This window comes from Pipistrellus hanaki, assembly GCF_964339955.1.
Source record: "Pipistrellus hanaki genome assembly, chromosome: 1".
NCBI lineage: Eukaryota > Metazoa > Chordata > Mammalia > Chiroptera > Vespertilionidae > Pipistrellus > Pipistrellus hanaki.
The window spans coordinates 210,504,542-210,522,861 of record NC_140503.1 but is presented as its reverse complement, the minus strand read 5'-3'; the positions used below and the strand labels follow the sequence as shown (position 1 = coordinate 210,522,861).

The 18,320-nt window shown below is 45.9% G+C and overlaps 1 protein-coding gene and 2 long non-coding RNA genes across 3 annotated transcripts in view; 1 reads left to right on the top strand and 2 right to left on the bottom strand.

The window, feature by feature from the left end:
• LOC311610419 overlaps positions 1-6,894 on the bottom strand; it is a 42,599-nt gene extending 35,705 nt beyond the window's left edge. The window contains exon 1 of the long non-coding RNA XR_014792959.1: positions 6,614-6,894. This is a non-coding gene — a long non-coding RNA (uncharacterized lncRNA). The remainder of the gene's footprint in view (positions 1-6,613) is intronic.
• A 3,134-nt stretch (positions 6,895-10,028) lies between these two features.
• LOC311619971 lies at positions 10,029-17,816 on the top strand. Its single transcript, XR_014794615.1, has 3 exons — positions 10,029-10,469; positions 14,833-14,912; positions 16,975-17,816. It is a non-coding gene; the product is annotated as an uncharacterized lncRNA (long non-coding RNA).
• On the bottom strand, positions 11,233-14,859 carry LOC311619673 (disintegrin and metalloproteinase domain-containing protein 21-like). The gene has a single exon (XM_084878236.1). The coding sequence runs from the start codon at positions 13,654-13,656 to the stop codon at positions 11,386-11,388; it is 2,271 nt and encodes a 756-aa protein (XP_084734362.1). The 5' UTR covers positions 13,657-14,859; the 3' UTR covers positions 11,233-11,385.
• Positions 17,817-18,320: the final 504 nt, after the last annotated feature.

The window sequence follows — 18,320 nt, the reverse complement described above, 5'->3', positions numbered from 1 at the left end:
AAAATACTAACCGAAACATATTAATTACAGACTCACTGCAGCATTGGTAAGGGGGATTCTATAGCAGGGTTAGTATTATACACGTAGATGCAGAATTACGGTGGTATAGGTGTCCTATGCAAATGATCCCCCTCCTCTCACTAAATCATAGAAACTAGGCAAGCTAAGGACACTGGTAGTGGAGACACATGGACATGATCAGAGGTCAGTCCACGGATGAGGGAGGGACTGCAGGACTCTTCCAACCAAGGTAGTTCACCTGCTATAGTTGTTCTACAGCCATATTGACAAGATCTAAGGTCACTTTGCACAGGAGAGTGTAGGTGCAGGCAAGCATACTACCGGCAGCAAACTCAGAGTGGGCAATGGGGGACACACAAGGAGAGAGCTGCAGCTTGCACAAAAGCTGCAACAAACATGGCTGTTACTACACACCCTCCAGATATATGGGAGCTAAGGAACAAGCAGAAGATCAGACTTTCAAGAATAGGAATACAAATGCAGTGGCAGTGGCGATGATTATGGTAGCGGTGGTTGTGGTGGTGGTGGTGGTACTTGGAGAAACAAAAAAAGCAGAGCATGCTTTGGACATCCCATGATATGCCCTGCAGTTACCCAATCACACACTTTACAGCAGGTGCACAGACCACCAAATAGGGAGGGAGGGAAGGAGGGAGGGACAGAGGGAGGGAGGGAGGGAGGGAGGGAGGGAGGGAGGGAGGGAGGGAGGAAACAAGTTGGAAAAGGACTGCACTGAAAACAATGGGAAAGGTGAGGGAGGGTCATAGCACTGCTGCTGACACACAACCCTCAAGTGGGTAGGTGGGTGGTTGGGTGGGTGGCCACACAAAAAACAACAGGCAAACGTGGTAGGAAAGTGGACCACTTTAGAAGGACATGAACAAACTTGAGATGGTGCTCATTACTTCATGTCCTTTCAAAGAAGGAAAAACCTTTGAGCATGCTCTATGAAAAACAGATGGTATGACCATGTAGTCAATGGTGGCACAGCAAAGTATAAATATACACTAAAAGGATAGGGGGAGAGCAGGGCTGGGCAAAAGACTGGCTCAGACAATGCCCTCATTGCAGCACTCAGCAGTATACACTCCATGAAGGAAGCCATACACTTACTAAACTACAAGACCACAAGAGCTTAAAAACACGAAAGGACAGCTACATGGCTTTAAGACTCACAAATATCACAAAATCATGAGTACTGCAAACACTGACCCGTGTTCATTTGGCCAAGGAAGAGGGAAGGATGGGAACCTGGCAAAGAGATTCTTAATGCAGGCACACATAACCCACAAGATGGACACATCACCTAAGGGAACACATGCATTGCAACTTAACATATTCTGGAACAGGCATTGGGGACCTGGGCACACTAAAAGCAATCTGAGGCCACCATAGCTGCTGGCAGCCACCTTGCAAGTTGATGGGGCATGGGAATATAAGGCTGTTGCCAGTCAGCCAGAGTGCTGCTACAATGTTTGTGCTGTACATATAACTACAGACTCTTGATTTAATGGGCTATGCATAGCTTAGTACTAGCAGCTCCATATGAGAGCAAGTGAAGCCAATGGCAGGCTATCTTGGGATTCCAATACTCAGCAGCATGAACTCCCAAGAGGAAGCTGCAGACTTCAATGGCTTCAACACCACAAGGACTTAAATACTGGTGCATGGCTTAAAAAATCAGACATTATGAATGCCACCATGAGCGCTATCAAGCATATGTTCATAGGAATGGGGAGGGAAGGGGGAAGGATGGAATCATGACAAGCGTTCCAAGGGCAGGCCAGAAACTCATAAATACATCACCAGAATAAATGCATGCAAGAAAATATGACATGTTTCAGAAACAGCCCTTTATGGACTTCACCTTACTCACATTGCAAGGAATGTGGGTGCAGCTGAGAAAACCACATATGCTGGTAGCCATCTTGGGGCAGGAGGAAGAGGCTGCTGACAGCACAAATACTGCTAGGACTTGACAATACACATCTAACTCCAGATTCTTGGCTAATTCTGCTCTGCATAGTCCACTATCATTAGAGTGTGAACTGTGGAGGGATACCTGAAGGATGAAAACAGTCCAAATACCAGGCTTTTATTACCCAGAAAGGGAGGGGGGGGGTGTCTCTGGCACATCTATGAGGATGGGCTGCACTTAGTGTTTTAAATTTCCCTGCAGCTGCACAGGAAGATGCAAACCCTGTGGGCGCTATGCCAGAAGCTGGGATATAGGCATACTTCCAATTCAGCTCAGCTGCATGGAAAGGGAAGACATCATCCAGTTTGGGGTGAAGCCACTAAGACATCACAACTAGGATCCTGCACCAAACATAGAACACCTGGGTGGGTGGGTGGGTGAGACTCACCACTAACCACTAACATGCTATCAATAAATTAATCAACACATCCCCCATCTTTCCAATACAGTACACTCAATTGAGATAAAGGAAACATGACAGCCAAAAAGGGGGAACAAGACCAGGCCAAAACCTAAGTGACTCAAATGGGAGATGGCTGAGCAACAAGAGTGTCTGCAGCATGAATGGGAGGGTGGGGACTGTCCACAGAGGCTAGGATAATACACTGAGCATGGAATCATGGTGAAAATATGGACTATGCAACTTAACCAGTACTTTTAAAATGGACAATGGTCTTGTCCTTTTGTCAGGTCATAACTAGTGGGCATGCTCCATTGGTCTATGTCAGTGGTCGGCAAACTCATTAATTAACAGAGCCAAATATTAACAGTACAACGATTGAAATTTCTTTTGAGAGCCAAATTTTTTAAACTTAAACTATACAGGTAGGTACATTGTTATTAACTTAATTATGGTACTCAATTATTAAATTGATGACAAAAATAACTGTAGGATTTGCAGCTGATTGGAAAAATACAGGTAACATTTGCTTTGAGTAGGTACAATTGTCACCGGCGCCTGTGCGATTTGTGGACATGACTACCACTAACCCCTGCACATGAGATTGCTGGCTGACTGGCTCACTCAGCTGGTGCATGAATCTCTCTGGCCTCTCCCTCACTGCATAAGTTGAGGCATGCCTGTCTCCCATCGCCTGACCCCAACTTGTTCTAATGCCACTTCTTCAAAATCAACTCACCCAGATGGGAGGAGGCATACATAGGGAGGGATTTGGGATGGGAATGGAGGGATGAGGACTATTATGTGATACCATAATCAATAAAGAAATAAAAAATAATAATAATGATAATAAAATAAATTAAAAATGGACTCATCCAGGCCGAAAACCAACTTCTGCACATAGGCCACAAAGTTTCTTTTTTTTTTAATTTGCATTTTTACAGTTTTATTATGAATGGAATCATATAGTAAATACTATTATATAGCTGGCTTCTTTAAGCCAGCATAATTATTTTGAGAATTTATATATATTAGTAGTTCATTTCTTATTGCTTAATGGTATTCCATCAGATGTAGAATTCTACAGTATTCCATAGTTTGATTATCTACTAACCTGTTGAAGGAGATCTTGATTATATCCATTTTTTGGTGATTATGAATAACACTGCTATAACTATTCACATACAGAATTTTGTGTGAATATAAGCTTTAAGTTTACTTGGGTAAATATTTAGGGGTAGTCTTGGTGGGTCATATGCTAAGGGTATGTTTAACTTTATAAGAAGCTGCCAAAGTGCTTCCAAAGTGATCAGAGGCATTCCAAAAGTCTCTGTTGTCAGGTTCTTTGATTTTAATAATTTTAGTAGGTATGCAGTGGCATCTCATTGTGATTTTAATTTACATTTTCCTAATAAAAATGATTTTGATTTTGAGCATTTTTTCATATGCATACTTTCCATTTGTATATTTTCTTTTGGTGAAGTGCTGTTTAGATCTTTTGTCCAGTTTTTATTTATTTATTTATTTATTTTATTTTTTTAAAATATATTTTATTGATTTTTTACAGAGAGGAAGGGGAGAGATAGAGAGCTAGAAACGTCAATGAGAGAGAAACATCGACCAGCTGCCTCTTGCACACCCCTTACCGGGGATGTGCCCGCAACCAACGTACATGCCCTTGACCGGAATCGAACCTGGGACCTTCCAGTCCACAGGCCAATGCTCTACCGCTGAGCCAAACCGGCTTCGGCCTTTTGTCCGGTTTTTAAAAGTGAGTTGTTTTCTTACTGTTGCTTTAGAACAGTGATTCCCAAAGTGGTCTATATCGACCCCCAGGGGTCTATGACAACCTGCAAGGGGTCTACGTCAGCGAAAAAAAAATTTGGGGGTCCATGAAATGAAAATGGGGGTCCACGATAGTGGATCTCAACATACACTGATAGTACCTATTTACTTACATCATATTATCTTATAATATAAAAACATATAAATTATTTATAAAAGTACCTATGAAGTAAAAAATTTATTATATATGTTTATAAAATTGTGTAAGTTGTAGGATAAAAACCTGCACATAATGATATACCAGTATCATCTTGTTACAAGCATACGCGCAGTAAACATTCTTGCCAATTTTTGTCTCAAAGCTTCGCGAACTTGCACCGACTTGTTCAATTCCTCACTCTATAAATATGAATGTGAGAAAAATACGTTCATTCGTTTCCTGAATCTTGAATAGGAAAGTGCTGAGAAAATATTTAAAAAAATATAAACTGGTAGTTTATCATACAAATTATAGTGAATCAGTGTTATTTTGTTTGAGAATGCCGGAGAAAAGTAGGTACATTATTTTTTATTAAATTTTAACACTAAACTTCACTACAGTTAGAAATTTACAAAAAAATCAATATCAGGTATTAGGGGGTCTACCCAAAACCGAAAAACATGGCAAGGGGTCTACGGCACAAACAAGTTTGGGAACCTCTGCTTTAGAAGCTATTTATATATTCTGGATACTAGTTGTTTTTTTTTTCCTTACATTTTTGTTTTGTAAAAGTATTCTCCCAGTTTGGGTTTGTTTTGGGTTTTTTTGTTTTGTTTTGTTTTGTTTTTTTGGTTGTTTTTTTTTAATTCTATTAACAATGTCTTTGAAGAGTAGAAGTTTTTTTTTTGTTTGTTTTGTTTTGTTTTAAATATATTTTATTGATGTTTTACAGAGAGGAAGGGAGAGAGATAGAGAGCTAGAAATGTCGATGAGAGAGAAGCATCGACCAGCTGCCTCTTGCACACCCCCTTCTGGGGATGTGCCCGCAACCCAGGTACATGCCCTTGACCGGAATCGAACCCGGGACCTTTCAGTCCGCAGACCGACGCTCTAACACTGAACCAAACCGATTTCAGCAGAAGTTTTTTTTTTTTAAATCGATTTGTTCTTTTATGGATTGGGGGGGGGGGGGGTTGTATCATATCTAAGAAACTGTCAATTAAAACAAAGTCACAAAGATTTCTCCTTTTGTTTCTTTTAGATGTTGTATAGTTTTAGGTCTTACATTGAGGTCTATAATGCATTTTGAGATATGCATCCAAGTTCTTATTTTTTTTATAATATAGATATTCAATCGTTATAGCACCATTTGTTGAAAAGGTTAAGGGCCACAAAGCAAAGTTTTGATCACATTGTACACGCATGCCTGCACATGGTATTTTATGGAAGAGCCACTCTCAAGGGGCTAAAGAGCGGCATGTGGCTACAGAGCTGTGATTTCCCAACCACTGGTCTATGTGCCTATTCTTGTACCAGTATCAGGTTGTTTTGATTATAATGGCTTTGTAGCATAATTTGATATCCGCTATTGTGATTCCCTCCAACTTTGTTCTTTCTCAAGATTGCTGCAGCTATTCAGGGTCTTTTATTGTTTCATATAAATTTTTGTTGTATTTGTTCAAGTTCTGTGACATATGCCCTTGGTATATTAATAAGGATTGCATTGAATCTGTAGATTGCCTTGGGTAGTATTGACATTGGGAGGAATTGACCTCCAGGCCAATTGGATGTGGGGGATCAGCTGTATCTATGCTGGGAGAACATCTGTGCTGGAGATACCCTTATGAGACAAGATTTGTAAAAGCCTCTTTGCTCAGCTTGGATGGGGCGGAGCAGACAACATTGGTTTCCTCGTCAGCCCTGCCTTAAGAGGCCCCTGGGTCTTAGAGTCCTGTAGAAATTGCTGCAAGCTCCTCTGAGAGAAAGCCACTCTTGAGTTTCAGCCACTGCCAGACAGTCTAGTTTCTCCCCATATGAGTCTGGGTCCCCAGGGTCTCCAGTTCCATGCAGTCAGAAGCTTTTGTCTTCCCCTCTCTTGAGAAAGACAGCCACACATTCAATTGCATCGCCCTCTCCTCAAGTGCATGCGCACATCTCAGGACCTCTGCCTTCTGCAGTTCCTCTGAGTTATAGAGTGGTTTTCTCTTTCCTTCTAGTTGTGAAATTTCCACTCAGCCAGCTTTACTATTGTTCTTATGACGTCCATTTTGTCTATAAGTTGTATGTTCCAACTCACCCACAGGTGGGAAAGTATGCACAGGTGACTGGGGTCCCTCAGCCAAAGGATTGGACTTATATGGGTTGCCCACAGTACTTAACAAAAATTGACCGTGCATAAACTAAACACAGAAACAAGAGTTAGAATGCACAAATCCCAAGGTTTATTTACCAGAGTCCTGGTGGTTTCCAGAAGCCTAGGAAGGTCACCTAGAGATCCGCACTGACAGACACACACACTGGACAGGAACACGTTGCTGCAGCATCTTGGTCAGGAACGAGGCCTCAGAAGTTTGACTCACAGGCAAAGTGATAGCTTCACTCAGGCAGAGTTTCATGTAGTATTTCGAACAGGAAAAAGGGAGTAGAGAGAATATGTCAGGTGGAGGGTCCCTTCGTGGTCTCTGCCCAGTGCCTCTAAGTCCCCTCTTTTATGGCCATTTCTGGGTATTCTCTTATTCCTTCTGGGTGCAACCAATGGATCTTCAGTGTGCCTAATCGGGCACTCTCCAGGTACTTTTTGTCTCACTTTCCAGCTTTTCAGATAAACATTTGTTAGGGCGTTCACACAGTTACAACTTTCCAGATAAGCACATGTTAGGGCGTTCACACAGTTAGGGGCTCAGAGTCACTCTTAAAACTTAAGTTTTACAAAATGGATTCAAGTCACACTAAATGGAGTTACTCATACTAAGCCTAAAAAACATTTCAAATAATTTCTTTTACTAAAAATAAAATCAGAATAAGATCAGAAATACAATTCACACTTAAACTATAAATCACTCATAAAAGTAAATGCTTTCACTCCTATTTTAAATCACACAGATAATTATTCTCACACTGTTTTAAATCCTTAAAATATAAATCAAACATCACACTAATATAACTATAACGTTGTACTTTTGAAATTGTGTGCAAAGCAGCAATTTAGATGTTTACCTATGTAGACATCTTGGTTTCTCCCAGCTCTGTGATCTTAAAGATGAGCCTGCTGGGTCATCTCCTGTGCCTGCTGAGAGCCCTCCAAGATCAGGGTCTCAGGGGTGAGACAGGGGTCATGGATGGCAGCTGACTGAAAAGACTGATGGTCCTTGAGCCCAGGGGACCTCTCCCACGTGAAGCTGCAGGAGTCGGGGGCAGGACGGGTGAAGCCCTCACATACCTTCTCTCTCACCTGCACTGTCCCTGGATTCTCTTTAATGAGTGACACTATGCACTGAACCCACCAGGTTCCAGGGATAGAGGCTGAAATGGGTTGGGGTTATGTGAGCTGGTGAAAGTACAAAGTATAACGCTACACTAAAATCCTGCCTCAGCATCATCAGGGACGCCTCCAGGAGTCAAGTTTACTTAACACTGAGCAGCCTGAGAGCCAGGACGGGGCAGCGTATTGCCAGAAGCTAAAGCAGCAGGACTGGGCAATCTGCTATGTAGGGGGCCCCCTGGGAAAACACCTGGACATTCTTTAGATTGTTGCAGACTAGGCCCAGGAATATTGGCGGAATCATGTCAGGTGCACTACCGCTCTGGGAGAAACCAAGATGTCAACATAGGTAAACACCTAAATTGCTGCTTTGCACACAATTTCAAAAGTACAATGTTATAGTTATATTAGTGTGATGTTCTTAGTTCCTGGCTTGTGTTTGTCCGGCAGGAAGGAGTGGGTGGGACCTGGCCCCTCCCAGGCTCCTTGTTTTTCCTTTGAAAATGCCCCCTTGTGTATTGGAGAATAAATAGATGTGCTGTGTGGCTCAGGGGTCATCAGTCTCTCCAGCAGAGGAGGTCGGTGACCCACCTGGGTCCCGGCTTAAACCTATTTCTACATCAACTCTCTTCATTTCATTATTTCTCAATCCCTGGCTGCCTCTACGAAGAATCAATTTCATCTCTCTTTCCGTGCTGGCCACGGAGAAGGAAGATCCCCGCCATAGCAGGCCCCGCACTGGTAGATATAGGAACTATCTGAACTACCTGAGGGCTCCCCAATTGGCAATTTCGGGGGCTAAAGAATGGTCTATGGGTTTGGGTCTCGGTAGCCCCCACAATGGTGACTTCTTGTCCTGATAGGGGTGCCACCTTTTCTGACACTACAGAATGTTTGGCCCCTGTGTCTACAGTAAACTTGACTGTTTGGACCCCAACCTTCACTTGGACCATGGGCTCATGGGGCCAAGGTGGATAGAGCTGGTCCTTCCTAGTCAAAATCTACTGCTACCAGGCCGATCTGGTCGGCCTCCAGTGGTTCTGCATAATAGCGGATGGGTCGAGCAGAAGCTCCTGGTTTTCCTTACTGACAGTTGGGGCACTCAATGTTCCAGTGCACAGATTGCTTGCAGGAGGGACAGTGGTTCCTTCTCAGGGGCCCTTTCCTTCTTGGTTTTTTAGTCCCTCGTTGTCTCTGTCTGGGTGCTTCTGGCAGGACTGATTGCTTCAAGGAAGCAGCCAGGAGAGCCTCCACCCTTTTCATTCTTCCTTCTTTCTCCTTCTTGTTAGTAAAGTCTGGGTTCACAAAGACCTTGTTGGCAATTTCTATCAATTCAGTGGGATTCTTTCCGGCTAACCCCTGTAATTTTTGAGATTTCTGTCTCATGTCGGTTTGAGCCTACCCAGAAAGGCAGCATTGACCATGTGATGGCTTTCAGGGGCCTCTGGAGTGTAGATTCTGAAGGCCTTGCAGAGTCTCTCATAAAAATCAGCCAAACTCTCATCCCATTTCTGCAGGATCTTAGAGGTATTTGCCATGTCTGTAGCCTTTGGCCCCTGTCTTGATCCCTTGGAGGAAGGCTGCTCAGTATCTTTGTAGATGACTTCTTCCCTCCTCTGTCTTTGGGTCCCAGCATGGTTCTCCATCAGGCGAGGCTTCCATGCCCGGGCTTCTCCATGTAGGTGTCCAGCTGGGCTGGAGTCTGGAGCCATTTCCTGGCTTTAGAGAATATTCATCGGCTTTCTTTTTTGTTAGTGGTGGAGAATGGCTGATACTAGAAGACTCACTCCCCTTCTGATAGAGTCCCATCAGGGCCTATTCTCGGTGGACCCCACATCTCCCTCAATGACATCTGCATTGCTCCTGGGAGTCTTAGTCCTTGGGTTTGGACCGCTGACCCAAGATGTCTTTCCACAGGCTCACGGGACCCTGGTTGTGGTGGTAAGCTAATTGAGGAAGGGGTGATATTGATGGGTGTGGGCTGTTCAGCAGGTGAGGTTACCTATCCTCAGGTAGTGGGGCATTAGGGCATAGGGTGCAGCAGTGAAATAGCTTCCTCTGAGTCCCCTTGTAATATGGGAGCCTCTGTACTTTCTGTGCAGTCTTCCTTTCACTTTCTACCACGAGGACCTTACACTGTCCATGACCAGTAATGCAGAACCGGAACCAGGAAGGTTAATCTGAGCTATTTCTAACCATTGTTCTATGTGAGGAAACCGGTCCAGGTGGCAGTGGCTTCCAGTGATGACCCCATACATAGCACGGAACATGGGGACATCAAGAGAGCCTTAGGCAGAAACGAGTTTGGCTCAGAGGATAGAGCGTTGGCCTGCAGACTGAAGGTCCCAGGTTCGACTCCGGTCAAGGGCATGTATAATACTTTGGTTGTGGGCACATCCCCAGTAGGGAGTGTGCAAGAGGCAGCTGATCGATATCTCTCTCTCATTGATGTTTATAACTCTCTATCCCTCTCCCTTCCTCTCTGTAAAAAAATCAATAAAATATATTTTAAAGAGAGAGAGAGAGAGAGAGCCTTCAGAAGGCCATCCTACAGCAAAGGTGGGCCACTCCAATTACAGAGGGTACGCAGCTTTCCAGGGGTCAATCTGACCCCATAATCTCCTGAGAACCTTTTCTTCAAGTTTTTAATCATACATTCCAGACCTGTAGTTTGTGAGGAACCCCCACTCCATGATGGAGTCCAAAAGGATGAACTAAAACCCTCCCAGTGAACAGTGTTGAGAGACAAACTGAGAGGAACTCTTCTTGTCATCCATCTGGCAACTCCCCACCCAGGGAATGAGGTGCCTCTTACCATTGGCAGGTCAGTATAAGCCCCTGACCCGCATAAGATTCACTTGGGAGGACAGTGTGCCCCAGAACCTGACACCACCCTAAGCCATATGAGGTGACCACAGAACCGCAGGTGGGGACTCACTCGGGCTCCGTAGCTGACGCCATGGGGCACAGTCGTTCACACACACATGACCGGGTTCTGACCGTTTTCCATATATGATAACCTTCCGAGCATTCAGGGTTCTTTCCACACATGTGGCAGCCTGGGTGGTTGGCTGCATCATGCGAGTAGCAAGAGAGATTGCAGAAGCTAAGAGGATGGTTCTGGTGGAGCAAGTAAGGGGAGGGTTATCTGCTCTGGGCTTGCCTTCTCACTCTGAGGCCAGAGTCAGGAGGGCCACTTCTTTCTGATTGAGTGCCACTCACTGTTCCGCCTCCACACAGGGGAGGGTGTTCGCCAGGGCGCTCAGGAGTCACTAGCAAACAAGGAACCCTCACTCTCAGCCCACAGCCACACCACCCCACCCCTGTGTGAAAATGACAGGGTTGGGAGAGGGGAGGGACACACCATTGCTCTGAACCCAAGCAGTTTAGAGACCTTGCCCTGGGACTGAGGGACACTCGGTGTTCGAGGGCACAGTAGTGGGAGCTGTCAGAAATTGGCCCTAAAAGAACCTGTGGCCACTGGCACTAATCCTGGAACAGGCGTCCATAGCTCAAGGCCATCTGCTCACCAGGTCTCCTCTCCAGGCCCGAGCCTCACTCAGGGTTCTTACATACCTACAAGGACTGCACAGGAGCCAGTGTGCAGTGCTCACACTTTATTGCAGACGCTGGCCAGAGAGCTGTCAGAGAGAGAGGTGTGAAAACGTCCACAGTGTGCACCCTGGATGTGGGGCAGGACCCCTGCAGCCGCTCAGATGTGTGGGCTTGAGATCTGCCAGCTAGTTATGGTGTCTTTTTGCAGGTGTTTCTTCATGTTGCCTGAGTTGTTCCAGGTCGGAAGACTGACTTGCTGTTTCCTCTACCTTAGCGTTTACTTCACTGACTGTAGTGGTCTGGACAGTTCTAACATTCGTGGCTACACCGAAGAGCAGTGCAGCTATGAGGGCAAGCAAGCGGCCAAAAAACACTCTCAAATACACCACTAACATTCGACTTTCCATCACTATCCGTTTTCTTCTTGGAGGGGGTCCGCTGTCCATACTCCCTCCTGCACCAATGCTTATGCACCGGGGAGGGTCTGAGCCGACATGGCAATGGCAGTTTCCCTTATTGTTGCACATGCCCCTGTAGTTGCATTTCGAAGGGGGACAGTTGTACTCTATGGCAGCCAGAGTAACATTGCAGAAGCCCTGAAGACAGAACTTTCCACCCCCACAGGCGGTACCAGGTCTCACAGCACCCACATCAGTTGTTTCTGTTGCACGATGTGCACCCACCCCAAAACACAAGAACTCCCCTAGGACTGAGTGATGGAACCCCACATGTTCCTGCAACCGAGGCAAATGAGTGACATTGACACACTGCAGGCGCCCACACTTAACGTCAGCCATCTCACAAGGAGTTGGTTTGGGCAAGGAAGTAATTTGACAGTGTCCAAACCGGTTGCCCCTTGTATTTATGTTGTAGCAGGCGTCTGGAGCATTCAGTGCCCCTTTCCCAAAGATCTCCTTGCAGTGCAGACTGCGGTCGGTACAATTGCCATGGTAGCAGTAGCCGTCTTCCGTGCATGGGGTTCCATCTAGAAGATAAAAATTGCTGGGGCACCATGGTTCGTTCCCATTGCAGTACTCCGGAAGGTCACAGATGTTCTGGATTGTTCTGCAGAGCGTCCCCGCGGGTGTGTAGGTGCAGTTTTCACAGCAGGAGTCCCTGTCACAAATGCTCCTAGGCGTAAAGCGGCAATCAGTTTCGCAGCATGGGTTGATGTAACACTGCTTGAAGGTCCCACAGTCACAATGCTCCTTGTCTTCCACCACATAGTTTCCACATCGAAAGGGTGCCAGGCTACTGTTTGAGTACCCTACTTCTAAGAAAAGGCAGTTGTTTATATTGTTAGCCAATAGGTGTTGTAAGTGTGTAAAGGAACAGTTACTGAATGCATCTGTCAACACAGGGTATCTGTACATGATGCAGGTGGTCCTTCTCTGGCAAACACATTCGCTCGTATCTACCCAAATAGACAATAGGATCCCGATTTGGTGGGCGGCTATAATTGATAACAATAAATAATGTCTGGATAGTTCACCCAGAAAGATGAGATTTGAAGGACCGCACATCTGGTAACTGCGTGGTAGATGATTAAGTTCATGGGGCCCATTTCTGTTCACAATCAAGGCTGGATATATAAGAAAGAATCTGTGTATGTTGCTGGCATAATTCTTAGCAAATGGACTGCCTGGCACTCTATGGTTGTTCATATCTGCTGGCTCTTGCTTATCATAAATGACAAGGAGGCTGATGTGGAATCTCATATTGAGACCTCGCATCATGGCGTCTATTAAACTACCTAGTTGTACCAGGAATTGGGCACACTGTGACACATTGTTGTACAGAGTATAAATGGAATGGGCACTCATGAGACAGCCTTTCATATGTCCAATGTGGGATGAATAGAGCTTACTGCTGATCCTGGAGGCTGCACTGGGGTCCGGGTCAGAGAGAGGCGGGTGCCTCTCAGCCTTGTGTCCCAGCCTGGACATGGGTCCTATGGCGTTAGTGTCGGCTACAATCTGAGAAATGATGTGCTCAAACTTCTGGGAATCCTTGAGGGGTTTGATTTCATAGGCCAGGTCATCCACCTTCATGATGCCTTCCAGGCCCCCATAGCACGTGTCCACGGTGACCATGGAGAAAGGGACGTCCTCCAGGTAGCCCAGGTAGTAACAGTCGAGAGGGAAAAAGGGGTAGTCCACCTGCAAGGCGCCCTGGTCATCTTGGGTCATCACCACCAGCTGCCCAGGCCAAAAGAGTCTCTTGCGTCGCATGTGGAGGACGTGTCTCTGGCCCCCAAACCTCAGGCTGTAGGAGAGCCAGCCTGCTGCCGCCATGGCTTTGCCATGGTGCTGCTCCTTCCTGGGAATCACCACCTCCGAGGAGACGTAGCGCCAGGAGGGACGACCTTGAGAACACTGGGCGGGAGCCAGCACCACCCAGAGCCCAAGCAGCAAGAGGGGCGTCCTGAGGGTGACCGGGCCCGCTGCCAGCCTCATGGCCTGGGTGGGGAGAAGCGTGGATGGGCACGCAGAGAGGGAGGGTCCTCAGTGAAACCTGGCCCCCGCCATCTGCAGTGGCCACTTCCTGCCAAGGGCATAGTGGCTGGGTCAGCTGAGGCAACAATGGCAGGGCGTGGCAGTGGGTGGGGCTGGCCCTGCCTTCAGCTGGGGTTGAAGAGGGGGAGGTGGGAACCCTGTCCCTGAATGCTAAGCTGGAAGCAACAGAGGAGGAAGCAGACCCATGTCTGCATTGCAGCCATGCCAGGCTTCCCTCTAGCTACTTGCACACATGCTCTGTCATTACAGCCAAGTTAAATTCCGTACTGTGGATGAAAAACGGCCACATACTAACCTGACTAGCTCAGGGGAGGCCTGCACGGCGGCCTGGCAAACTCATAGACCTACAGTAGCCACAAAGGATGGTCTGAACTTAAACTTTAACTAAATGCAGTTATGGTGGGCACTTATGTCTTAGGCTGGTATCTTCAATGACAAGGTCAACCTTTACCTTAACTGAGCCTATCTGTCGCTTTGCCTCTACCAAAACGAGCCCTTGAAATGTCTGGGTGATGGGTAACCTCCCTCTTTCTGGGCCCCCTGGGGCATCACCAAATGTGCTGGGCGCCAGGACAGATGCCAAAAATTCCTTCATTATCACGTTAAGTGTCCCTGCAACCACTTAAGTATGTGTCCATCATTTTACTTTTTATCCAACCCAGGGTTTCTCCCAGCTCTGCTTTCTCCCACCTCCAGAATCTCTCCCCGATGCATTTCATGTAACCCACCTACATCCCTCCTTTGATTGTAAAGTATAAATACAGATGTAACCCACCAATATCCAGAACATTATCTCAATTCGTTGAGGTTCTGCTTCCCAGCATGTGTCCACAGTTAGGCTCCAATCAACTCCCAGGAATGCTTTACAGGTTTCAATGGGTTTTTTCTTCTTTGATCGTGTATCACTAGTTGGCATGAGGCTTCCTCTGTTTGAGCGTCTATATAAGTTTCTACTGACCAGCTGGCGATGGGCTGCTTTCTATACCTGCTCTTGTGGGGTTATCTTGAAGAATTAATTTATTTATTGGCTTCTAGATTAGCAATGGCTACTTGATCTACAATAGGCTCTCCTGCATGTGCCTACAACTTCTCATGTCTTCTCTGTCTTATGCCCAGCATCCGAGGTCCAGCGCTCCCAACAATTGGCAGAGTCAAGCAAGATCGTCGAGTGAGTGCTCCCACAATACCACCAAAAGGTTAGTTTCTATCCACCGTTTTTGTCTTTGAATCCACTCTTCAGTTTTCTGAGACGAAGCATTCTGACCGACTGATGGATCCTCCCTTTCTCCAACTGATGGACAGGCATAAACTCCACCTGCAGCTGGATATTCCTGAGCATTGAACCACCAACCAGCACCTGCCAAATATTCTAAGCCCCCGATTCCTAAGTCCCTAAGTCCCTAATCGTAGGCCTCACATGAAACCACCAAACAGCATGTGCTGAGTGCCCTAAGCCCCATCCCCTCTACTCCCCTTACAGGTGCTTGTATCCCGGCCCTCGCTCTCTTCTGCTCTCTCTCTGGAAGCAGCTGGCAATGGTACTCTTCTCTTCAATTAATCCTGTGTTCTGTCATCTTGGTCTCAGGCCCACTCTATTTCATCTTTTTTAATGGTGCCTCAGCCCCAGGTGAACGTGGCAAATCCTCTGGCCCTGCTGGGTGGTATGGTCCTAAGTTGATTGGCCGGTTCAAAATACCTCTCCAACCCTGCCATACCAGGACAAGTGGGAATCTCCTCGCTTTCTTACCGGTAGGCCTCGGGGACCTTCCCAACCTCCCCATCCGCCCCCCATTCCCTTGACCTGGAAGGGCCTCAGAGTTTTCCTGTCTACTCGGCTACGCGTTCTACGTTGTATTGGGTCGGCAGCTAAGTGATTGCGGGTTTCACACATATATGGCTTCAGTTGAATTTTTAGGTTTGCAGACATAGTACAAATGTAAAACACATTTTGTTATTTGATAGTTGGCTATTCAGCTGTTAATCAGTAAAAAAAGTTTTTTGATCTGTTTTGTAGTTTTCGTTTGGCGTTCGTTGAAAAATGGAAAATCAAAAGGAACATTTTCGTCATATTTTGCTTTTTTATTTCTGCAAAGGGAAAAATGCATCGCAAGCTCATAAAAAGTTATGTGCTGTATATGGTGACGAAGCCTTAAAAGAACGGCAGTGTCAAAATTGGTTTGCCAAATTTCGTTCTGGTGATTTTTCACTCAAAGATGAAAAACGCTCTAGTCGTCCAGTTGAAGTTGATGATGCCCTAATCAAAGCAATAATCAATTCGGACTGTCACAGTACAACACGTGAGATTGCAGAGAAGCTTCATGTATCACATACATGCATTGAAAATCACTTAAAACAACTTGGCTATGTTCAAAAACTCGATACATGGGTTCCTCACGAACTGAAAGAATCACAGTTAACGCAACGCATTAGCAGCTGCGATTTGCTAAAGAAACGTAATGAAAATGATCCATTTTTAAAACGACTGATAACTGGCGATGAAAAATGGGTTGTTTACAACAATATCAAGCGGAAAAGATCGTGGAGCAGGCCAGGTGAACCAACTCAAACAACATCAAAAGCTGATATTCATCAAAAGAAGGTTTTGTTATCAGTTTGGTGGGATTACAAAGGAATTGTCTACTTTGAACTCTTACCACCCAACCGAACGATCAATTCTGATGTCTACATTGAACAACTAACGAAATTAAACAATGCAGTTGAAGAAAAGCGGCCCGAATTGACAAATCGAAAAGGTGTTGTATTCCATCATGACAATGCAAGGCCACACACATCTTTGGTCACTCGGCAAAAATTAATGGAGCTTGGTTGGGATGTTTTGCCACATCCACCATATAGTCCTGACCTTGCACCATCTGATTACTTTTTGTTTCGATCTTTACAAAACTCCTTGAATGGTAAAAATTTCAATAATGATGATGATGTCAAATCGTACCTGATTCAGTTTTTTGCTAATAAAAACCAGAAGTTTTTTGAACGTGGGATTATGATGCTGCCTGAAAGATGGCAAAAGGTCATTGATCAAAATGGGCAATACATTACAGAATAAAGTTATTTAGTTCCATGAAAAAATTGTCTTTGATTTTCTTTAAAAAATCCGCAATTACTTAGTTGCCGACCCAATACATTCACGTTCTATGTTCTACAGAAGCCCAGGCGCCTGGCTGGGAAAACTCTGTTCTACTCCACAGGAAAGGTTTCGGGGTGACGACCTTGGGACCCTTTCTCATCTCTTTACAGGTTGGCTTTGAGGCAGAGGAGGACGCCTCTTATTCCCTCCCCAACTTCTCGGTGGCCACTTCCCTCCAGTCTTGGGAACCTCTCAATCCATACCCCCTCGACTTTCTATTCCAATCTGGCTACTTCAAACCAAAAAGCTCATTTAAAATGGCACTTTCGGTTCCAATATCCTCCTCCAGACAGCCTCATAAAATGGCATTCCAATATCCTCCGAGATCTAGATAATTTTTGCCAAGGGACAAGGAAGCCTCAGAGATTTCTAGGAACAGTGTTCCCTTCCTCTCTCCCCTCCCACTGTCACTTCTAGCTTTACTCCTCATGTTCCACCATCTGATCCTCCTCTGGAAGTCCTCTTTGCGCTCTCAAACCCATTTCCTTGTGTTCTGACTCTTAGACCCAGCGGATCATATCTTTCCATGTGTCTCACTCCCACCACCTCCTTACAACCCTAAATCTGTCCCTCTCTGACTGAGCACTCTTTTTCCCAGGTCAATGCTGGAGTTCAGGACTCCGGAAAGAGTTTTAATTTTTTTCCCCCCTAACACCCACTGGTCCCGCCCACTGGCCACTGCCTGCGTGGCCTCAGAGGCTGCTGCAGCTACAGCAGGGGCAGCAGTGGTGGAGGAGGTAGAGGAGCTTGCATGGCCCTCCCTGTGCAGCCCTTCTGGTCCCGCCCTTGTAGAGTGGGGTATTCCTACTTCGGAAAATTCTAACTGCCTGCCATCCAGCCCACCAGCCAGCCTCCCCACCAAACAGCTAAATGTGATATCTGTTTTGGGTTGCTCTTTCCTTGTGTATTGTGAGCAGCCTGCCACCACATTGGCTGCTTGTCCTGTCCTTCTTCAACCACATATTCTCCCCTTGGTGGCCGCCGTTTTATTTTATTTTATTTATTTATTTATTTTAATATATTTTTTTATTGATTTTTCACAGAGAGGAAGAGAGAGGGATAGAGAGTTAGAAACATCGATGAGAGAGAATCATTGATCAGCTGCCTCTTGCACAGCCCCCACTGGGGACATGCCCTCAATCAAGGTACATGCCCTTGCCCGGAATAGAACCTGGGACCTTTCAGTCCACAGGCCGACACTCTATGCACTGAGCCAAACCGGTCCTGGCTATTTATTTATTTTTAAATAAATCTTTATTGTTCATATTATTGCAAATAATGTTCCACATTTCCCTTCCCCCCCCTCCATTGCTCCCCTCCACCAGGTTCCCACCCCACACTCTGCCCCTTCCCCACCCCTATTGTCCTCATCAATAGGTGCACAATTTTTGTGCAGACTCTTCCCCCACCCTTCCCCCCTCCCCTTTCCCCTGAGAATTGTCAGTTCACTCCCCTT

Coding starts and splice junctions, on each gene's coding strand:
- LOC311619673 (XM_084878236.1), bottom strand. CDS start 13,656: ATGAGGCTGGCAGCGGGCCCGGTCACCCTCAGGACGCCCCTCTTGCTG.